We start from the raw sequence: 25,283 nt of genomic DNA on the forward strand, positions 1-25,283 counted from the left end.
CCCCTTTCTTTTCCCCTGATTTCAGGTCTTTTCTGATTTGCTTACAATATATTTTATGGAGACGTTGTTACCCTGTTAGCATTTTGTTCTCTCATTCATCTATTCTCCTCTGGACAAAATGACAAGATGGAAAAAATCACCTCAACAAAAAGAAAAACAGGTAGTACCGACTGCCAGGGACCTACGCAATATGGACATTAGTACGATGTCAGACCTAAAGTTCAGAATGATGATTTTAAAGATACCAGCTGGGCTTGAAAAAAGGATGGAAGTCAATAGAGAAACACTTTCTGGAAAAATACAAGAACTATAATCTAACCAAGTTGAAATCAAAAAGGATATTAATGAGGTGCAATCAAAAATATGGGCACTAACTCCTAGGATAAATGAGGCAGAAGACAGAATCAGTGATATAGAAGACTAAATGATGGAAAATAAAGAAGCTGAGAAAAAGGGAGATAAACAACTCCTGGATCACAAGGGCAGAATTCGAGATACAAGCAATACCATAAGACGAAACAACATTAGAATAATTGGGATCCCAGAAGAAGAAGAAAGAGAGAGAGGGGCAGAAGGTATATTGCAGCAAATTATAGCAGAGAACTTCTCTAATGTGGGGAAGGAAACAAGCATCAAAATCCAGGAGGCACAGAGAACCCTTCTCAAGCAATAAAAATAGGTCAACACCCCAACATCTAAGAGTAAAACTTACAAGTCTCAGAAACAAAGAGAAAATCCTGAAAGCAGCTTGGGAGAAAAGATATGTAACCTACAATGGGAGAAACATTAGATTGGCAAAGGACCTATCCACAGAGACCTGGCAGGCCAGAAATGACTGGCATGATATATTCAGAGCACTAAACGAGAAAAATATGCAGCCAAGAATACTATACCCAGCTAGCCTGTCATTGAAAATAGAAGGAGAGATAAAAAGCTTCCAGGGCAAACAAAAACTAAAGTAATTTGCAAACACGAAATCAGCCCTACAAGAAATATTCAAAGGGGTCCTCTAAGCAAAGAGAGAACCTAAAAGCAGCATAGACCAGAAAGGAACACAGACAATATACAGTAACAGTCACCTTACAGGCAATACAATGGCACTAAATTCATATCTTTCAATAGTTTCCCTGAATGTAAATGGGCTAAATGCCCCAATCAAAAGACAAAGGCTATCAGATTGGATTAAAAAACAAGACCCATCGATATGCTGTCTGCAAGAGACTCATTTCAGACCCAAAGACATACCCAGATTGAAAGTGAGGGGGTGGAAAACCATTTACCATGCTAATGGACACCAAAAGAAAGCTGGGGTGGCAATCCTTATATCAGAAAATTAGATTTTAAACCAAAGACTCTAATAAGAGATGAGGAAGGACACTATATCCTATCCAACAAGAAGATCTAACAATTGTAAATATCTATGCCCCTCACATGGGAGCAGCCAATTATATAAGGCAATTAATAACAAAAGCAAAGAAACAAATCGACAACAATACAATAATAGTGGGGGACTGTAACACCCCCCTCACTGAAATGGACAGATCATCTAAGCAAACGATCAACAAGGAAATAAAGACTTTAAATGACACACTGGACCAAATGGACTTCACAGACATATTCAGAACATTCCATCCCAAAGCAACGGAATACACATCCTTCTCTAGTGCCCATGGAATATTCTCCAGAATAGATCACATCCTAGGTCACAAATCAGGTCTCAACCGGTACCAAAAGACTGGGATTATTCCCTGCATATTTTCAGACCACAATGCTTTGAAACTAGAACTCAATCACAAGAGGAAAGTCGGAAAGAACTCAAATACATGGAGGCTAAAGAGCATCCGACTAAAGAATGAATGGGTCAATCAGGAAATTAAAGAAGAATTTAAAAAATTCATGGAAAGAAATGAAAATGAAAACACAACTGTTCAAAATCTTTGGGATGCAGCAAAGGCAGTCCTAAGAGGAAAGTATATAGCAATATAAGCCTTTCTCAAGAAACAAGAAAGGTCTCAAATACACAACCTAACCCTACACCTAAAGGAGCTAGAGAAAGAACAGCAAATAAAGCCTAAACCCAGCAGGAGAAGAGAAATAATAAAGATCAGAGCAGAAATCAACAAAATAGAAACCAAAAGAACAGAGAACAGATTTAACAAAAAGAAAAGAGAAATGACCCAAATCAACAAAATCATGAATGAAAGAGGAGAGATCACAACCAACACCAAAGAAATACAATTTTAAGAACACATTATGAGCAACTCTATGCCAGCAAATTAGATAACCTGGAAGAAATGGATGCATTCCTAGAGATGCATCAACTACCAAAACTGAACCAGGAAGAAATAGAAAACCTGAACAGACCTATAACCACTAAGGACATTGAAGCAGTCATCAAAAATCTCCCAACAAACAAAAGCCCAGGGCCAGATGGCTTCCCAGGGGAATTCTACCACACATTTAAAGAAGAATTAATACCTATTCTTCTGAATCTGTTCCAAAAAATAGAAATGGAAGGAAAACTACCAAACTTGTTTTATGAGGCCACCATTACCTTCATCCCCAAACCAAAGACCCCATCAAAAAGGAGAATTACAGACCAATATCCTTGATGAACATGGATGTAAAAATTCTCACCAAAATACTAGCCAATACGATCCAACAGTACATTAAAAGGATTATTCACCACAACCAAGTGGGATTTATCCCTGGGCTGCAAGTTTGGTTCAACATCCACAAACCAATAAAGTGATACAATACATTAACAAAAGAAAGAACAAGAATCATATGATCCTCTCAATAGATGCAGAAAAAGCATTTGACAAAGTACAGCATCCTTTCTTGATCAAAACTCTTAGGAGTATAGGGATAGAGGGTACACACCTGAATATCATAAAAGCCATCTATGAAAAACCTACAGCAAATATCATACTCAATGGGGAAAAACTGAGCGCTTTCCCCATAAAGTCAGGAATGTGGCAGGGATGTCCACTATCACCAGTGCTATTCAACACAGTATTAGAAGTCCTAGCCACAGCAATCAGACAACAAAAAGAAATAAAGGCATCCAAATCGGCAAAGAAGAAGTCAAACTCTGTTTGCAGATGATATGATACTTTATGTGGAAAACACAAAAGACTCCACCCCAAAACTGCTAGAACTCACACAGGAATTCAGTAAAGTGGCAGGATATAAAATCAATGCACAGAAATCAGTGGCATTCCTATACACCAACAACAAGATAGAAGAGAGAGAAATTAAGGAGTAGATCCCATTGACAATTGCACCCAAAACCATAAGATACCTAGGAATAAATCTAACCAAAGAGGCAAAGAATCTGTACTCAGAAAACTAGAAAATACTCATGAAAGAAATTGGGGAAGACACAAAGAAATGGAAAAACGTTCCATGCTCATGGATTAGAAGAACAAATATTGTGAAGATGTCAATGCTACCTAGAGCAATCTACACACTCAATGCAATCCCTATCAAAATACCATCCACTTTTTTCAAAGAAATGGAACAAATAATCCTAAAATTTATATGGAACCAGAAGAGACCCCGAATAGCCAGAGGAATGTTGAAAAAGAAAAGCAAAGCTGGTGGCATCACCATTCTGGACTTTCAGCTCTATTACAAAGCTGTCATCATCAAGACAGTATGGTACTGGCACAAAAACAGACACATAGACCAATGGAACAGAATCAAGAGCCCAGAAATGGACCCTCAACTCTATGGTCAACTAATCTTCGAGAAAGCAGGAAAGAACGTCCAATGGAAAAAAAGACAGTCTCTTCAACTAATGGTGTTGGGAAAATTGGACAGCCACATGCAGAAGAATGAAACTGGACCATTTCCTTACACCACACACAAAAACAGACTCCAAATGGTTGAAAGACCTAAATGTGAGACAGGAGTCCATCAAAATCCTAAAGGAGAACACAGGTAGCAACCTCTTCAACCTCAGCCGCAGCAACTTCTTCCTAGAAACATCGCCAAAGGCAAGGGAAGCAAGGGCAAAAATGAGCTATTGGGACTTCATCAAAATAAAAAGCTTTTGCACAGCAAAAGAAACAGTCAACAAAACCAGAAGACAACCGACAGAATGGGAGAAGATATTTGCAAATGACATATCAGATAAAGGGCTAGTATCCAAAATCTATAAAGAACTTATCAAACTCAACACCCAAAGAACAAATGATCCAATCAAGAAATGGGCAGAAGACATGAACAGACATTTTTCCAAAGACGACATCCAAATGGCCAACAGACACATGAAAAAGTGCTCAATATCGTTTGGCATCAGGGAAATCCAAATCAAAACCTCAATGAGATACCACTTCACACCAGTCAGAAGGGCTAAAATTAACAAGTCAGGAAATGACAGATGTTGGCAGGGATGTGGAGAAAGAGCAACCCTCCTACACTGTTGGTGGGAATGCAAGCTGGTGCAGCCACTCTGGAAAACAGTATGGAAGTTCCTCAAAAAGGTGAAAATAGAGCTACCCTACGACCCAGCAATTGCACTACTGGGTATTTACCCCAAGGATACAAATGTAGGGATCTGAAGGGGTATGTGCACCCCGATGTTTATAGCAGCACTGTCCACAACAGCCAAACTGTGGAAAGAGCCAAGGTGTCCATCGACAGATGAATGGATAAAGAAGATGTGGTATACACACACACACACACACACACACACACACACACACACACACACACACACACACGATGGAATATTATATAGCCATCAAAAGGAATGAGATCTTGCCATTTGCAACGACGTGGATGGAACTGGAGAATGTTATGCTGAGTGAAATAAGTCAATCAGAGAAAGTCATGTATCATATGACCTCACTGATAGGAGGAATTCTTAATCTCAGGAAACAAACTGAGGGTTGCTGGAGTGGGGGTGGGGTGGGAGGGACGGGGTGGCTGGGTGATAGACATTGGGGAGTGTATGTGCTATGGTGAGCACTGTGTATTGTGCAAGAGTGTTGAATCACAGATCTGTACCTCTGAAACAAATAATGCAACATATGTTAAGAAAAAAGAAAAAGAAGATAGCAGGAGGGGAAGAATGAAGGGGAGTAAGTCGGAGGGGGAGACGAACCATGAGAGAGGATGGACTCTGAGAAACAAACTGAGTGTTCTAGAGGGGAGGGGGTGGGGGGATGGGTTAGCCTGGTGATGGGTATTAAAGAGGGCACGTTCTGCGTGGAGCACTGGGTGTTATACGCAAACAATGAATCATGGAACACTACATCAAAAACTAATGATGTAATGTATGGTGATTAACATAACAATAAAAAAATAAAAAAAAAACAGAGGTACTGAATCCCCTCCCATAATAATGTAAATGTATATAATTCCAAGTAAAATGAATCTGACCCATGGATATACTATTTTTTGTTAATAAATAAGTTCAATACATTACGCATTTCTAACAAATTCCATAAATACATAGACATATTTGGCATATTTTCTAAAATCTTAACTTTACTAATTTAATAATTTATATTAGATGGAACAAAAATGAATAAACTAGACCTCCAAAACAAAAACTTAGAGATAGGAAAAAAAATTAACCCACAAAATAAGAATCCAGACAGTATGATACAAGCAAAGCAATCAAATTGTCACACACAGGAAATATCTGCATGAATATTTTTTCTCATTACGTTTGGTAATGGCATTCAACAGGATTAATACGAAACACAGAAGTAATATGTTATATATTTTCATATGAATGTCAACTTAATATCAATTTGATATTATCCATCACCTGTCATCAAGAACTGTAATTATTTCTCCAGCTTTAAAAGTGAGTTCATTATCTTCAGCAGCTTCAAAGTCATATATAGCACGAACTTTTCGGCCTTCATGTTGGTGGTTAGTTAAGAGATTAGATGTGCTTGGGTACAAAGTAGAAAGGGCTGTTGACTGCTGCCTTTGTTCCTTCAAGGACAACTCAATAGCTGGAAAAGAATGAGTTAAAAAGACCCAAAATATTAATATATCCAACGATCCAAAGAAGTACAAAAGGTATCTGAAGGTAAAATATATTCTTTTAAATGTGGAGATGGGAACTAGGACATATCTTGACATACTGAATAAAAATAATTTCATCAGTTTTATTCATTCATTCACAACTGAAAGTTTAAAGAATAAACTACAAAAAAATTGAACAGAATAATGACTATTTTTTAAGAGTTTATTTTTTTCTGTAATCTCTAAACCCAACATGAGGCTTGAACTCATACAAGAGTCACATGACCTACCAACTGAGCCAGCCAGGTGTCCTGCATAATGACTATTTTTACTGAATGGATAAAATTTAAATTATTCTGGGTACTAAAAAGTTATAATCTCTTAGATACACTTTTTTTATTTAGCTGCAGATACTTTAATTTTCTTTCATCTTTTCAATATATTTCTATAGCTTCTGTTTCCAAAATGATAATCAAAATCACTTGGGAAGTCAAGAGTCCCAAATCTCAATGAAGACTTACTAAATCAGAGTGTCAGAGGTAGTATCCAAGAACCTGCATTTTACGGCTCCAAAGTTAATTCTTATGTGATTAGTCTAAGAAGTGGAACTTGGAAATAACTACAATGAACTTTCACCTAACAAATTCCTCCAAAGAGATTTCAAATGTGTCTCTTTCTTTTGGTGGGGGGTGCAGATGGAGAGGGAGAGAGAATCTTAAGCAGGCTCCATGCCCAGCGTGGAGCCCGAGGCAGGGCTAGATCTCACAACCCTGGGATCACGACCTGAGCCAAAATCAAGAGTCAGACGCTTAACCAACTGAGCCACTCACCCAGGCGCCCCTCAAATGTGTTTCTTCTATCGATTCCACTCCTCCCCAATGCAGATCATCGCCATATGTCACTCAGGCTTTGCAATGTAATCTGAACAGACCGATTACCCTGCTTTCAACTCAAACCGTAACCCCCTTCATCCCTTTCACCTCTGTTCTACATTGATAAAATACCTAATAGGAAAAAGAAAACTTTAAAATGATCATAAGAAAATACAGGAAAGTACCTTTTAGGATTTGGGATAGGGAAAAATATCTTAAGATATAGAAAAGCAAAAATCATAACAAAAAAGCAAAAATTCTGAGATCAAAATTTAAAACTTCTGTTTGATAAAATACACCATTATCAAAGTTAAAGTAAAAGCCAAAAATCAAGAGTAGATATCTATAAATGAAATAACAGGCAAGGGTGCCTGGGTGGCTCAGTGAGTTAAGCAACTCTCTTTAGCTCAAGTCATGATCCCGGAGTCTCAGGATCGAGCCCACATCAGGCTCCCAGCTCCGTGGGGAATCTGCTTCTCCCTCTGACCATCCCCCATCTCAGGCTCTCTCTCTCACTCTCTCTCTCAGATAAATAAATAAAATCTTAAAAAAAAAAAAAAAACAGGCAAAAAGTTTAACATCCAAAATTCAAGACTTTCTATATATCATCTTAAAAAAAAAAAACTCAATAAAAAGAGAGATAATCAGAACAGCTAATAAACACACAAAAAAGGACCCAGCCTCACTAGTAATCAAGGAAATAAAAGTCAAGATAATTGGGCATTATTTCCAACGTATCAGAATCACAAAAATTAAACTCTGACAATACTAAATGTTTTCAGATTAAAAATAATAACTTTCATATACTGCTAATGGCAAAGGAAATAATAAAACTATTTAGCAAAGTTGAAGATGTACCTCCTCCATGAGCCAAAAATACCGGTTGTGGTCACACAACACACATACGAAAATATTTACAAGAATACTCAATGCAGCCTACTTATTATAGTAAAAAAAAAAACAAAAAAACAAGACAAACAAAAAACCCCAGAAAACCCAAACATCCATCAGTAGCAGGACAGATGAACTACAGTATATATTTATTAGCACACTGCAATATTATACAATAGTTAAAACAAGTGAACTTGATTTATATGCTTTGTTATGAATAGATCTTAGGCATACTGTCACATGAAAAAAACTGTAAATGGTATATATAATTATTTATGAAAAAAGAATCTGTTGGACACATAAAAATATTTGGTATTGTTTATGGATATACAGTATAATACAAATAGTATTACAACACAGACTGAAAGGACATATATGAATTGTAGTTATCGCAGAAGAGTATTATTTGATACTGTAGAAGGGCACAAAGTAGATTTCAGCGTTAGGGGTAAAGCCCTATGTCTTTTACTTTTAAATATCTCAGGAAAAAAATATTAAGTAAGGGACCCATTTTCTTCCCACCTTTCCAATACCTGGGACTTAAAAACATACCTTTTGCTAAATCTTCTTCTTCTTTTTTGTTAGCCACAGTACCAGGATCTTTGGCAACCAATGCTGGGCTCGCTTTCGCTTGTTCTGCAGCCTAACACACACAAAAAAAGGAACACAATATTTGAGGATAGTCCTCAGATTTTGCTACCTCCACTTTAAGAACTTGCAAACCCTTCTGATCAATCCACCACAGACTTCTGAGGCAGAAAATAATCCAAACTTGAGCAATCTCCACTTTTGAAAGGAGAAGAGTTGGAATTGGAGAAAAAAGACTGAAAGCAGCTGGATACTGAGGGCTGACAGTCTAATCACACTCTCCTACATTTGTGTAAAGGCGGTAAGCTAAAAGACGACAGCATGCAAACAAGAGAAGAAAGACTAGAAGAGATTTAAAAATTGTTAGACAAATCCTGAAACCCGAAAAGGGGTTGAGAAAGGGAAGGAGATATCTAAAAAACAAATAGTTTTTTGGGGCGCCTGGGTGGCTTATTCAGTTAAGCGGCTGCCTTCAGCTCGGGTCATGATCCCAGGGTCCTGGGATCAAGCCCCACATTGGGCTGGCTGCTCAGCAGGGAGTCTGCTTCTCCCTCTCCCTCTTCCTCTGTGTGCTCTCTCCCTCTCTGGCTCTCTCTCAAATAAATAAATAAATAAATAAATAAATAAAATCTTTAAAAACAAAGACTTTTTTAAATTTAAAATATCTGTTCAAGTTATATTTTATTGCTTCCTTCCAAATTAAAAGGCAGGAATCTTTAGGAAGGCATTATCTTTAGGAACTGTAATTTATATATAATGATATAATACTCCTAAAATTATACTATTTTGTAAACCAAAATACAAGTAGTTAATTCTGACAATATATTCCAGTTACCGGTAACTGCTAGCATACACACACACACACACACACACACACACACTTTTATGCCTCTGACACAAATTTGTTTCTACTTATAATGTCTTCCCCTCTGGTTTCTTTTACTCTGTCCACATTTTTCCCTATTGAGTTTTAACTCACCAGTCAGTCAACAGCTAAAATAATCACTTTCTCAATGAAACTTTCCTAAATCCCTAAATTAAGCATTCCCTCCTGTGCTCCTCTGATAGGACTTTTAACAAGGTACTATGCTGTGGGTAGTTAAGAATGTAAATTGTGATTAACATAACGTAATAAAAAAAATGACAATGAGATAAAATTTCACAATTATCCTATTGTCAAAAAGTAAAAAGCTTGGCAACACACTTTTTTGATGAGGTTGTAAGATGACAAGGTACAATATATTGTTGGTGGAATGCAGAATGATAAACCCCTATGGAAATAAATTCATCAAAATCTAGCAGAATAAAAAAAAAAAAAGAATGTAAATTGTGGAGCCAGGCAAACATGGGTTCAAATCCTAAATCTATGAGGTTCTAATGTATGACCTGGGGTACATTAACCTCCTTGTGCCTTAAGTCTCTCATCTACAAAATGATGGTAATAATAGCACCTACATATGGTAGGCTTTTGAGAGGATTAAATTAACATGTAGCTTTCAAACTCAGATAGGATGGGGGTCACCACTGAGGGTTTTTTTTTTTTAAGATTTTATTTATTTGAGAGAGAGAGGGAATGAAAGAGAGAGCACATGAAGGGAGGAGGGTCAGAGGGAGAAGGCAGACTCCCTGCTGAGCAGGGAGCCCGATGCGGGACTCGATCCAGGGACTCCAGGATCATGAGCTGAAGGCAGTCGCTTAACCAACTGAGCCACTCAGGCGCCCACCATTGAGGGTTTAAAACAAAATGTTTAACATTCTCTCCTGGGATTTATAATGTACATAGAGGTAATGTAGGTCATACATATGATACTTATTGCATAAAGGATGATGAAATGAAGGGTGAATAAACCCTTGACAGTTGCACAGTTTCTACATTTCACATGAAGTAATACAGTATTAACTCAAAATAGACTATGAACAGTTACAAATGTATATTAGAATACTCAAAGCAACCAAGAACAAATGGAATTCTAAATAGTATTCAAATTAACACATGTACAGCACATAGAACAGTGCCTCGCACATAGTAACAGTCAATAAATCTCAGCTTCTATTAAAATTATCTGCTTATATCTGTCTCCATAACCATGCTATATGTTCCCTGAGAATATATGTGCCTAAATATGGATGGACTACTAACAATCAAGAAATAATTGTTGAATAAATGAAAGGCAAAATATTCAATGTTATAGTAAAATACCGTTCTAGATACATATGTAGTTCTACATATACAGTTCTATATATACATTAGTATATTTTATATTGTCAAACAAATGCACAAAGCATTTATTTTTTAGAAAACTGGATACTAAAAAGCTTTTTGTAGTTCACTAAATGAAACTTTAAGCACTCAATTCTGCTCCATCTCTAGGTGGAATCTTCTTTAGATATGAACTTGTGTGTGTGTGTGTGTTTGGGTTTTTTATTTGTTTTTTTATTATGTTCAATTACTCAACATATAGTATATCATTAGCTTTTGATGTAGTGTTCAGCGATTCATTAGTTGCATATAACATCACACATCTCTGAAAATTAAAGGTATGCTTCCTCAGAACAACCTTTGCAATCACATATGAATTTTTTTTTCAGTTTGGTGGATTTCACAAAACAGACATATTGATCTTTTGTGGTCTGTGAAGGAATTTCTATCAGTCAAGAAGAAAGTGCAGACAATATATTCAAAGTGTGAAAAGGAAGAAACTTAAACCAAGGATACTCTACCAGACAAGATTATCATTCAGAACTGAAGAACTGATAAAGAATTCCCAAAACAACAAAGGCTATAGGAGTTCATCACTACTAAAAGGGTTTCACAAGAAATGTTAGACGGACTACTTCATGGGGAAAAGAACATAACTAGAAATAAGAAAATATGTGATAGAAAAAAATTTAACTGATAAAAGAAAACATATAGTAAGGGTTGCTGATCAACCACTAATAAAGCTAGTATGAAGGTTATAAGACAAGAGTAATAAAGTCAACTATATTTACAATAACTACTTAATGGATACACAAATAAAAAGACGTAAAACATGACATCAGAAACATAAAATGTGGGTGAAGGGAATAAAAATGTAGTGCCTTTAGAATGTGTTTGAACTTAAGCAACTACCAACTTAAAATAATCTGCTATATATACAAAGGTTGTTATAGATGAACCTCAGGGTAACCACAAACCAAAATCCTGTAACAGATACACAAAAAATAAACAGAAAGCAATCCAAACAAAACACTAAAGAAAGTCATCAAATCACAAGGGAAGAGACCAAGAGAAGAAAAAGAAATAGAGAAGAACCACAAAAACAACGAGGAAACAATGAGCAAAATGGCAATAAATACATACCCATCAACAATTACTTTAAATACAAATGGACTAAACTCTCCAATCATAACACATAGGGTAGATGAATAAAAAAACAAGACCCATTAGTCGACTCACTTGAAATCTGAGCGCACATTCACTAAAAATGAAGGTATAGAAAAAGTTTTCCATGCAAATGAAAATGAAAAGAAACCTTAGGTAGCATTAATTATATCACACAAAATAGGCTTTAAACAAAGCCTACAACAAGAGACAAAAAAGAACATTACATAATGACGGGATCAATTCAACAAGAAGATAAAACACTTATAAATATCCATGCACCCAACACAGGAGCACCTAAATATATAAAATGACTATGAACAGACAAATTAGGGGAAAAAATGACAGCAACACCATAATAATAGGGGGTTTTAAAATACCAGCTTACATTAATTGACAGATCATCCAGATAGAAAATTAATAAGGAAACATCAGCTTTAAATGACACATTAGACTGGATGGATGTAATAGATATACACAGAACATTGCATCCCAAAACAGGAGAACACACACACATTTCTCAAGTACACATGAAACATTCTCCAGGAGAGATCACATGTTAGGCCACAAAACAAGACACAGTAAATTTAAAAAGAATGAAATATATCAAACATCTTTTCCAACCATAATGGTTTGAAACTAGAAATCAGTTACTAGAAAAAAACTATAAGAAACAAATACATGAAAGACTTGACATGTTACTGAACAACCAATGGGTCAACAAAGATATCAAAATGAAAATGAAAATACAATGTTCCAAAATCTATGGGACACAGCAAAAGCAACAGCAAGAGGAAAGTTTGTAGTAAGACAGACCTACCTCAAGAAACAAGAAAAATCCCCCCAAAACAATTCAACGTTACACCTAAAGGAACTAGAAAAAGAAGAACAAAACCCGAATCAGTAGAAGGAGGGAAATAATAAAGAGGAGAGCAGAAATCAATGAAGTAGACACTAAAACAATAAAAATGATCAGTGAAACTAAGAGCTGGTACTTTGAAAAGATTAACAAAATTGATAAAGTATTGTTCAGATTCATCAAGAAAAAAAGAGGACTCAAATAAATAAAATCAGAAATGAAAGAAGAGAAGACAAAGTATCATAAGAGACTGCTATAATTATACGCCAACAAACTGGACAACCTAGAAGAAATGGTTAAATTCCTATTCTTCCAAAACTAAATCAGGAAGAAACAGAAAATCTCGAAAAATGATTACCAGTAATGAAACTGAATCAGTAATCAAAAACTTCCCAACACACAAAAGTCCAGGACTAGGCGAATGTGTATCAAACACTTAAAGAATTAACACCTTCCTTCAGAAACCATTCCAAAAGACTGAAGAGGAAAGAATGCTTCCAAACTTATTATTTTACAAGGCCAGCATTATCCTGATACTAAAACCAAAGACACTCCCCACTCCAAAAAAAGAAAAAAATGTACAGCCCAATATCCCTGATGAACATGCAAAAATCCTCAACAAAATATTAGCAAACCAAATTCAACAATACATTAAAAGTATCATACACCATGATCAAGTGGGATTTATTCCAGGGATGCAAGGATAGTTCAATATCTACAAATCAATCAACATGATACACCACATTAAAATAATGAAGGATAATAACCACATGATAATCTCAAGAGAAGCAGAGAAAGCATCTGACAAAATTCAACATTCTTTGAAGATAAAAACTTTCTTTTTTTTTTTTTTAAGATTTTATTTATTTATTTGAGAGAGAGAGAGAATGAGAGACAGAGAGCACGAGAGTGAAGAGGGTCAGAGGGAGAAGGAGACTCCCTGCTGAGCAGGGAGCCCGATGCGGGACTCGATCCCGGGACTCCAGGATCATGACCTGAGCCGAAGGCAGTGGCTTAACCAACTGAGCCACCCAGGCGCCCCGAAGATAAAAACTTTCAACAAAGTAGGTAGAGAGGGAACATACCTTAACATAATAAAGGTCATATATGATAAACCCACAGCTAACATCATACTCTGTGGTGAAAAGCTGAAAACTTTTCCTCTAAGATCAAGAACTATTGCTTAACATATTGTTGGAAGTCCTAGCCACAGCAATTAGGCAAGAAAAACAAAAAAAGTGGCTCTCTGCACCTCCCAATTTGACCAACAGTTGCATCTTCTTCTGCAGTGCCAACTGCGTCCCTGAGACAGGATGGTGAAGGTTGGAGTAAATAAATTTGGCTGTATTAGGCACCTAGTCACCAGAGCTGCTTTTAACTCCGGCAGAGTGGATAGTGTTGCCATCACTGACCCCTTTGTTGAAATCAACTACATGGTATACATGTTCCAATATGATTCCACCAATGGCAAATTCAATGGCACAGTCATGCTGAGAACAGGAAACTTGTCATTAATGGAAAGTCCATCTCCATATTCTAGGAGTGAGATCCCACCAACATCAAATGGGGTGATACTGGTACCGAATATGTTGTGGAGTCCACTGGGGCCTTTGCTACTGTGGAGAAGGCTGAGGGCTCAATTGAAGGGTGGAGCCAAGAGGGTCATCATCTCTGTCCCTTCAGCTGATGCCCCCATGTTTGTGATGGGCATGAACGATGAGAAAGACGACAACTCCCTCAAGATTGTCAACAATGCCTCCTGTACCATACCAACTGCCTGGCCCCTCTGGCCAAGGTCATCTATAACAACTCTGGCATCACAAAGGGACTCATGATCACAGTCCATGCTATCAGTGCCACCCAGAAGAACATGGATGGCCCCTCTGGGAAGACCATCCCTGCTTCTACTGGTGCTGCCAAGGCTGTGGGCAAGGTCATCCCTGAAACTGAATGGGAAGCTCACTGGCATGGCCTTCTGTGTCCCCATCCCCAGTGTATTGGTCGTGGACACACCTGCCACCTGGAGAAAGCTACCAAATACGATGACATCAAGATGGTGGTGAAGCAGGAATCAGAGGGCCCCCTCAAGGGCATGCTGGGCTGCACTGAGGACCAGGTTGTCTCCTGCCACTTTAACATTGACACCCACTCTTCCATCCTCAATGATGGCCCTGCACTGCCATCAGTGACCACTTTATCAAGCTCATTTCCTGTTATGACAGTGAATTTAGCCACAGAAACTGGGTGATCAACCTTATGGTCCACATGACCTTCAAGGAGTAAGAGCCCCCTGGACAACTGGCCACAGGTAGCGCACAAGATGAAGAAAGAAGTCCTCAGATGCTATGGAGTCCTTGCCCCAGCTCATCTTCCAACACACTGAGAATCTCCCAACCTCAACAAGGTTTTCATCCCAGACACCATGAAGAAGATAAGGGGCTTAGGGGGCCCTACCTTGTCATGTACCATCCATAACGTACACTGTAGCAAGCCAAAAAAGAAAGACAAGAAAAGGACATCCAAATCATAAAGGAAGTAAAACTGTCACTATTTGCAGATGACATGGTACTATATATATAGAAAACCCAAAAGACTCCTCTGAAAATCTATCAGAACTAATACATTAATCCAGTAAAATTGCAGAACACAAAATCAATATACAAAAATCTGTTGCATTTCTATACTAATGACAAACTATCGGAAAGAGAAATTAAGAACACAATCCCATTTCCAATCCCATCAAAATGCATAAAATGCCTAGGAATAAATTTCACCAAGGAAGTGCAGAAAGACCTATACCCTGAAAACTATAAGATAGTGATGAAAACAACTGAAGATGACACAAATAAATGTAAAGATATGCCAATCTCATGAACTGGAAGAATTAATATTGCTAAGATGTCCATACTACCAAAGCACCTACAGATTCAATGCAATCCATATCAAAATCATAATGGTATTTTTCACAGAACTAGAAAAAACAGTTCTAAAATTTATATGGCACCACAAAAGATGCCAAATAGCCAAAGCATTCTTGAGTAAGAAAAATAAAGCTGGAATATCACACTCCTGGATTTCAAAATATACTATAAAGTTATAATATAATCAAAACAGATGGTACTGGCACCAAAAGAGAAACACAGATCAATGGAACATAAAAGACAACCCAGAAATAACACCTATGTGGTCAATTCATCTATGACAAAGAAGGCAAGAATATACAATAGGAAAATGAGTTTCTTCAATAAATAGTGTTGAGAAAACTGGACAGCTATATGCAAAAGAATGAAACTGAACTACTTTCTTATACCATATACCAAAAATAAACTGGATTAAAGACTTAAATGTAAGACCAAAACCATACAACTCCTAGAAGAAAACATAGGCAGTAAGCTCTCTAACATCGCTCTTATCAATATTTTTTTGGATCTATCTCCTCAAGCAAGGACAACAAAAGCAAAAACAGACACATGGGACTACATCAAACTAAGAAGCTTTTGCACAGCAAAGGGAAACATCAATAAAACAAAATACAACCTACTGAATGGGAGAAAATATTCATAAATGATATATCCAATAAGAGGTTAACATCCAAAACATATTAAAAAGCTCATATAACTCAGTATTATAAAAATAAGTAATATAATCTAAAAATAGAGGACCTAAATAGACATTTCCCCAAAGACGATATTCAAGTGACCAACAGGTATATGAAAAGATATTCACTAACAATCAGGGAAATGCAAATCAGGACCATAATGAGATAATTACTTCACATATGACAGAATGGCTAGTATCAAAAAAAAAAAAATTACAAGTGTTGGCAAGGATGTGGAGGAAAAGGAACCTTTGCACTGTTGGTGGGAGTGTAAACCGATACAGACACTATTGCAGGTTCGTCCTCAATAAATTAAAAATAGAACTATCATAAAATTCAGCAATTCTGGTTTTTATCTGAAAAATAGGTTTTTAAGCAAAGGACAAAAAAACCCCACTAATCCCAAAAAGACATCTGCACCCCTGTGTTCACTGCAGTACAAGAGCCAAGACTAGAAACAACCTAAATGTCCATCAATAGATGAATGGGTAAAGAAGATGTGGTATACATGTTCGCACACAGACACATAGACACACATAATTACTCAACCATAATAAAAGAATAGAATCTTGCCATTTGCAACAACACGGATGAACCTAGAGGGTATAATGCTAAGTGAAATAAGTCAAACAGAGAAAAACACATGGTATGATTTCACTTTTATGTGGAATCCAAAAAACAAAACAGAAATAGACTCAGATACGGAAAAGAAACCTATGACTGCCAAACAGTAGGCAGGTGAAGGGGATGGACAAAACAGTGAGGGGGACTAAGGGATACAATCTTCCAGTTATAAAATAAGTAAGATGAGGGAGGGGGATATAATGTACAGCATTATATTTTAACAATCAATAATATTTTAACAACTCTGTAAAGATGGTAACTAGACTTAGTAAAGTGACCATTTCATAATGTATATAAACACTAATAATCAATAATATTTTAACAACTCTGTAAAGATGGTAACTAGACTTAGTAAAGTGACCATTTCATAATGTATATAAACACTGAATCATTATGTTGTACATCTAAAGCTAATAAAAGATTTTATGTCAAATATTCTTCAATTAAAAAAAAGAGAGAAGGAAGTGCAGAAATAACCTACATTAAGTCCTATATTCCTGAAATGCACAGTTTTCAAAATTCCTTCCTATCATTGGGTTCTAATCATAGCCATGATACCTATGTTATTAATCAACCAAATATAGCCACAGTGCTAGCATTATTTTTATCTCTATGTCAAAAGTTAGTGCTACAAGAACTGCAGCAGAATGAGTTAGTTGACTAAAGTATGACTTTTCTTAATATTTTTGTATTATTTTCTTCTGTACTTGGGATGAAAAATTAGACTTTAAAAATTCCTTATATTTTCAGAGGCTTTTGTTAAGTATGATGACAAAGATCTGGTCTGATTAAAATGTAATAATGATTAAGTGACTGAGCTTAAAATCTAGAGGGACTTGTGTAGATGATCCTACGTGATACATTTTTCATTAAATAGTTTGTGAAGTTCTTCACAAACATGGTTTTCAATGATAAGCTATCAGACACCATTATTAAAAAAAAATCACCATTCTACCTCATCATACTTTACTTTATATGCATTTTATATACTTCTTGTGGCTGAAGATAGTAACTACAACAAAATTAGCTTTCATATATTTTATAACATCCGGCCAAAAAAAAAGAAAAGTAACTCTCAACTTTGCTATTGCTGATGCATGTCCTGAACCTCTTGAACAGGAGAGTAACCTAACTTCTTCCTGTACCAGTCAATAAATAAATGCTCTTGCCAGTGTTCACTCCACTTCTTGTCCTTTGAAGCCTAGTCCGAACATACACATATCCACTAACCTCTATATCAAACAGAAGGCAGGATCGTGTAGTGGAAAGAACACTGGACTGAGAGTCAGGAGGCCTGTGTTCTAGTTCCAACTCTGTCAACTATGAGCTGTGGACCTGGGGAAGTCACTTAACCATTCTGGGTCTCAGTCTCCTCATCTGTAAAATGAGGGGATTAGATTAGAGAATCCCTAAAATTGTTCACACAAACTATCGGAGACTCTAGGTTAACCAAACAAAGCTACATTATCACACAGATCATTAGTTCTTCTTCCTTCTCTAATTGGAACAAGTCCCTCTGTGGACTGAAAAGCAGTAAAGCTGTACTCAAGAGCAGTGCTTCCCAAACTTTAATGTGCACATGGAATCATCTGGGAATCTTGTTGAAATAGAGATAATGAATCCATAGGTCTGAGTGGCACCTGAGATGCTGCATTTATAACAAGCTCCCATATGATGATGATGATGGTCAACAAAATCCATTTTAAGTAACAAGCTCTAGAATAGCTTCTCAGGGCATAGAAACTGCAATCTCCCTAATCATCTACACTCTTTGGTTTTCTATACTGAGACTACCCTTTTATAAGTAAACATTGCCTCTCTTGTCAAGGAACTTACAGGATTATCTCGGATTTTTCTGCATAACATTATTCCTTAATTATACAGATTTTAGAAAATATTCTGAGTAGTAAAAGCCAGCTATGAATTATGAATAAATACTTCTTAAAGACATATTTTATCATTGTAAAACCATTCATAAGCCAAATTTTTTTCAAGTAAGAAGAAAAATATCCTTTCCTTTCTTCATTTCCCAAACATATTTCTGGATCTTCACATCTCAAGAATATTCAGATAAACTAAAAGAGTGCTTTGGGTAGAAATCTACGTAAGTGTGCATGAATCACTTCATGATTGTCTCAAATGGTCAAAACCCCGAACCTGAGCCCTCCATAGCTTGAGAGTTTTCTGTGAATGCTTTCACACCACTTGTTCCATTCTACTCCAATCCATGCAGTAGGGAAAGGCAGTATAATAAATTACCACACATTTTAAGCATCCTAGATTAGCTGGTAATCCCAAAGGATGGTTACCCAAAATAGGGAAAATAAAATAAAAGAGATACCCTTCAATTTTTTCTTGATGACACAGATATTGATCCCAAAACAGAAACTCGGGGAGAGAGGGGCAGAAAGGAAATTTAAGCCTTTCACTCAATCGTATTTATGTACTGGTCGGCTCTTATTAAAAGATGCTTTGTGTGCTTCTCTCCTCATTGACTCCCTTATCTCTGTCTCATTTTTAATACAAGTAGTCATAAATTTCATAATCAAAAAAACCTCTAAACTCATCCTTAAATTTCAAGGATATACTGATTTTTAAGCTGTCATTCTCTGTAGATAAAATTAAAGCACTAAGAGTATTTAAGAAGACTGTCAGTACTACCTGATATCATAAAGCAATTCTGACTATATTATTAAAAACTCCATAAAAAATTTTTAAATTGCAAAATGCTAATTTAATTTATTTATAAGGAAGGAGAAACAGTGGGAAAGTCGAAGTTGGAACACATTAATATTCCCCTGTATTTTTCTGGCACCTCTGAATGGAAGATTATTAATAAAAATTCCCTTGGAGAAGTAAAAACTACCTGGGTTTGGAGGAAAAAAGAAAAATTCATATAAATGTGGCTACTTTAGAGAAACAAACTGTAGCACACAATGCAACTTTACAAAATACCTGAGAGCCAATAGCTGGAAATGTAACTCCTTGTTCCTTAAGGTTCTTAATCATTGCTGATATTAGACTAAGCTGTGGATCATTCTTAAATTCATCTGTCCATTCAACCATAAGAGCCTTTAATTTTTCACAGACTTTAGGATGACCCTGAAAATAGAGAAAAAAATTTAATAAAAAAGTACTAATTTCCTGGCTAATGATATAACACAGATAGGTTTAATATAGAAATTATAAAGTGCTATAGATATTTTTTGGAATCACAAATAACCCCTACCTATAGATGATACATAAGAAAACAGAGTTGGTTACTAGAAATAATCAAATTTTTTTCACACTATGAAAAAACAACAGATGATACCAACATACATACCTCATATCAAACTAAAACAGATTAAGTATGTAGTTACTTATTTTGGAGGTCAGAGGGATAGAAATTTTCAGAGTACTCTGCAACTAAGTGAGCTTTCTACATCAGGAAGACACAGAAAAGTACTCTGTTTTGTGTTGGCTACTTGCAGACCAATAAAAAAATACAATTCCTTTATTCCTAATCTCTGACTTTTAAAAATATGCTTGACTGTGTATTTTTTCCAACTTGTTTAATTATACGAGGCCTGGTTTGAGGCCCACTGTATGTCAATATTTCTAGAAACTTTATTTCTTCAAAATAACATCTCCCCCTCAAGTATAAAACTCACTCGGTTCACTGTAAAACATTTGGAAAATGAAGAAGTCCTTTCTCTTATGTGTAGCTGTTTGCTCTTCAAAATGTTTGTGCTACTAAATACAAGTTTGAATATCTCATCTTCAATTAAATTACAGAAAACATTATACTAAAATCTCTTCATAAACAGTCATACATTTTGATGGACATTCAGGACATTAAAAGAATGATTATTAACTAGTAGAAAATACCTAAATGTAACTGAATAAAGCAAAACAGGAAAAGAACCATAATCATGCTTGCCAAGGAAATACAGAAATTCTGTAAAGAATTATGTAAATTATCTCATTTCTGTACTGTTTTCTACTAAAACCTGGAAATAATCATTTTCCCAAAAAACATGAGGCATTTTCCCTTTTAACATCTTAAAATTTTTCTTGATTATATGATATCCCGTCCTCCCTCCTCCCAAGAGTCAGAAATAATTACCTGTAGAATGCACAAATTTTTACTGGGAAAACTCATACATTACTTAGTAACTTAATTTTTTTTAATTCCTTGAATTGCATAAATTGTATTCTTTATTCTACATTCAGTTAAATAAAAAGCATAGCATCAAAATCCTGCCATGGTCAGGTAGTGGCCTTGCTCATGTCACAATGAAAACAGTGTCATATTTTGGCAGTATTTCTGTTCTACATTGGGAAAATACCTCAGTGGCTACACAAATGGTTACAAAAATTGTGCCTAAAACAGACTGGTATTAATCAACCAGATGGAGAAATACATGTATTTTCTTATTAGATGAAAGGACTGATGAAGAAAACAGGTTAAATATACTCTAATCTGGTTAAAAAAAAAAAAACAATTCTCCAAGTATATAAACTTATAGTCTCTTCAGCACAATATTTACTTTACTTACATATTGGATAGACACAGCCTAGGAAGGATTATAAAAAAACAAAGCACAAACCAGTCCTTTGTGATTTAAAATGTGAAAAACTGAACAATAAAATACACAAAGAAGATTGTGTTAATTCATTTCTGGAAATAATGTTCCTTACCTTGTTTAGTACGTTGCTCACCTCACTAGCAAAATCTCTTGAACACACTTCTAAATGAAAAATTTTGCCACAGTTTGATACACATGCTCCTAGAAGCTAAAAGTATAAAATCACAAGTTAAAATAAGGGCTCAATTTTAGCAGATAGTTTTGTGGTAAAACTTAAAATGAAATCACTTACAGTCAGAGCTTGCATAGCAACATGAGGATCTTTATGGTTCACCCTCCTCATAATAGACCGAAGACAATCTTTAGGTCTAAAAAACGAGAAATGTAACAATCAATTAGTAGTATATCCAGGTCCCTCCCCCCCCTTAACTATAATAGGCAATACACTACTATACAAAAGGTAGACTATGGTAGTTTAATTTTTATTAATGACACAAATGAACAGTACACTAACAAGTTCCTTTAAATTTTTCAAATAAAATTAACAGGCTCTCTTCCTTAGTAATCATAGATTAGGCATTTCACACTAATCTTGGATGAGAAAAAGTTCTGAGAATGAAATGACAGACCAAAACTTCCACTTCCAGTCATGATGGAATAATTGGAACTAGACTTACACTCTTGCTGTAAACAATGAGAAAACTGGAAAAAAATATTTCAAATATACACTCGGGTCACTGTTTGGGACATTAGGCCACAGGCAATGCTGAATGATCTCTAAAAAGGAATATAATTAGGTAAGCCAGACATTTGCCTCAACTTTCCACTCAGAGGCACTTTCCAGATACCAGTACAGACTTTCTGCCTAAAGGCAGTTTCTGGATCCTGGTGCAGAGACGGTGATCCCAAGAAGAGAATAGTGATCTCACTGAGTTGAAGGGAAAGAAATCAGAATTCAGGGAGGCCAAGGAAGCTAGAATTTGCAAGACAGAGTAGAAGGAGCTATATGAAGAAATAGTCCTGGATACTTGCAGAGGAGTCCATTCAGGTCTACTGTGGAAAGAACCACACATGCATAGATTAAAACCTCCGAAGGCTGAGCAAAAAGTGACTGCAAGCTGTATGCTGAAGAGTTCCCAAAGCTCACAGAGTTGTCAGAGTTCGTATGAAAATGGAAAGTCCTTGTTAAATATAGAGTATCTTGTGGATACACAAGAGTTTAGGCCTTAGTATTGGGACTGAACCATCCTAAAAAGATTCCTCTAAATCCATCCTAGAACTACCTAAAAACAAGCCACAGAAGGATAAAGTTGATCCAAATGTAACGTATGTTCAGAGAGAATAAAGTCCAATACTCTTTAACAACAACAAAACCCGGCACTTGATATAAAAGTCATGACACTAAACATTCAGTCAAAAATTATTAGATATGGGGCACCTGGGTGGCTCAGTTGGTTAAGCGACTGCCTTAGGCTCAGGTCATGATCCTGGAGTCCCGGGATCGAGTCCCACATCGGGCTCCCTGCTCAGCAGTGAGTCTGCTTCTCCCTTGGACCCTCCCCCCTCTCATGCTCTCTCTATTTCATTCTCTCTCTCAAATAAATAAATAAAATCTTTAAAAAAATTATTAGGTATGATACAACACATAACTAGGAGGAAATTCAGCCAACTGATAATGAAGAAATGACAGAGATGTTGGAATTAGCAATCAAAGACTCTGTATAAGCTATTCTAAGTATATTCAAGGATGTACATCAAATCATCAACATAATGAGGAAAGAAATGGTGTAAAAAGGATAAAGCTTAAAAAAAGAAAATACTTCTAGAAATGAAAAATATGTTTTTAAAAAGAATTAATCAGGTAAGAATAAAAGATCAGTAAACTTGAAGACATGCTTGAAGTACATGAATTTACAGAGAAAAAAAAGACTAAAAAAATTTAATATAGAACCATCATTAAATACATTTTTAAAAGAGAAATGGAAATTTTAAAAAAAATCACAAAAAATATTCAATTGATATATAAGACAATAAACAAAAGTTCAACAGGAGAAACATATCATCTAGAAAAATGGCAAATTTTAACATTTTAATCCAACCATATCAACAGTTATATTAAATGAAAGTGGTCCAAACACACCAAATAAGACAGATTGCTAGACTGGATTTAAAAAGCAGGACTGGGGGCGCCTGGGTGGCTCAGTCAGTTAAAAGTCTGCCTTTGGCTCAGGTCATGGTCCCGGGATCCTGGGCGCTTCTTGCTCAGCGGCGAGTCAGCTTCTCTCTATCCCTGCGTGTGTGCTCGCACTCTCTCTAGCTCTCACTCTCTCTCAAATAAATAAAATCTTTATTAAAAAAAAAAAAAAAAAGCAGAACCCACCTAAATGCTCCCTACAAGAAACTGTTTAATTTTTTAAATTTTTTTTTAAATTTAAAAATATAAAGACATATGTAACTTAAAAGTGAAACGATTGAAGGAAAATAAAGATACACTAAGCAAACATAAACCACAAGAAAGCTGGAGTGGCTACATTAGTATCAGGCAAACTGCACTGCAAAACAAGCCACATTACCAGGGATATAGAAAAAAATTACAAAATGATAAAGAGATCAATTCTCCAAGGAGACATAACAGACCAAGATGTATAAGCCTTATCTAAAAACAAAGCTTCAAAATACATGAAGCAAAAACTAATAAAACTGAAGTGAGACAAATCCACAATTTAGTTGGAGATTTCATTCCTTTGTTAGAAATTGATAAAACAATTAAAGAGAAAAATAGGTTTGGGAACACTCTACCCTACAATAGCAGAATATATATCATTTCCAGTACATACAGATTATTTACCAAGACAGACCATTAAAAAAAACTTAATTTTTTATTTATTTTTATTTTTTTAAAGGATTTTATTTATTTATTTGAGAGAGAGAGAGTGAGAGATAGAGAGCACGAGAGGAAGAGGGTCAGAAGGAGAAGCAGACACCCTGCTGAGCAGGGAGTCCGATGTGGGACTCGATCCCGGGACTCCAGGATCATGACCTGAGCCGAAGGCAGTTGCTTAACGAACTGAGCCACCCAGGCGCCCCAAAAACGTAATTTTTTAAAAACTGAAATGATACATGCTATGTTGTTAGACCACGATAAAATTATACTATAAATGAGTAATATGAAGAAAACTGGAAATTCTCCAAGTTCTAAATAACCACAGTTGGTCATAATACATTATCCTTTTTATATATTATTGGGTTTGATTACAGTATAATTAAGGATTTCTGTACCTTTGCACATTACTAGTCTATGGTTTTCTTTCTTTGTTTTTGGTATTGACCTACTGCAGGCCTCACTCATAAAGTGAGTTCCAACAAAGAAAATTCTGAGCCCAGATGGCTTCACTAGTGAATTGTACCAAACAAGTGCCATTATGCTAAATATACAAATTTTTCGTAGATGTCCTTTAACAGGTTGAGGAAATTACCTTTAGTTCTTAAATTAATGAAAGATTTTGTTACAAATGTATACTGAATTTTTTCAAAGGAACTTTCCACATTTATTGAGATGATTCTATGGGGTTTTTTTCTTTAGTATGATGAGACGGTGAATTACACTGATTTATTTTCAAGTGGTGAACCAGGCTTGTCATGCCTGGGATAAACTCCACTTGACTTTTCTTTAAAGAACCAGCTCTACTTTTGAATTTTCTCTATTGTTTTTCTCTTTTCAATTTCATTTATCTCTGCTCTTATTTTCCTTTCTTTTCTTTTGCTTCCTTTAAGTTTGTTCTTCTTGTTTCTTAAGATAAAAACTTAGATCACTGACTTGAGAGATTTCTTCTTCCAATATAAGCATTTAATGATATAAATTTACCTCTATGGATTGCTGTAGCTACATCCTACAAGTGTTGATATATTTCATTTTCACTTTCAT

At 35.8% G+C, this 25,283-nt stretch overlaps 1 protein-coding gene across 2 annotated transcripts in view; it reads right to left on the bottom strand.

Moving 5' to 3' along the window:
• Positions 1 to 25,283, bottom strand: part of STAM (signal transducing adaptor molecule) — a 93,530-nt gene that overhangs the window by 26,828 nt on the left and 41,419 nt on the right. For both annotated transcript variants that reach the window (XM_073885624.1, XM_025892013.2), the window contains 5 exons: positions 21,651 to 21,726; positions 21,471 to 21,566; positions 19,743 to 19,889; positions 8,307 to 8,397; positions 5,786 to 5,978 (listed from right to left, as the gene is read on the bottom strand). In XM_073885624.1, the coding sequence (XP_073741725.1) occupies positions 5,786 to 5,978; positions 8,307 to 8,397; positions 19,743 to 19,889; positions 21,471 to 21,566; positions 21,651 to 21,701 (578 nt within the window). In that variant the 5' untranslated portion in view covers positions 21,702 to 21,726. The remainder of the gene's footprint in view (positions 1 to 5,785; positions 5,979 to 8,306; positions 8,398 to 19,742; positions 19,890 to 21,470; positions 21,567 to 21,650; positions 21,727 to 25,283) is intronic.

The sequence above is a fragment of the Callorhinus ursinus genome, unplaced genomic scaffold (assembly GCF_003265705.2).
Source record: "Callorhinus ursinus isolate GAN/ISIS: 27379988/994484 unplaced genomic scaffold, GSC_fseal_2.0 scaffold63, whole genome shotgun sequence".
Lineage (NCBI taxonomy): Eukaryota > Metazoa > Chordata > Mammalia > Carnivora > Otariidae > Callorhinus > Callorhinus ursinus.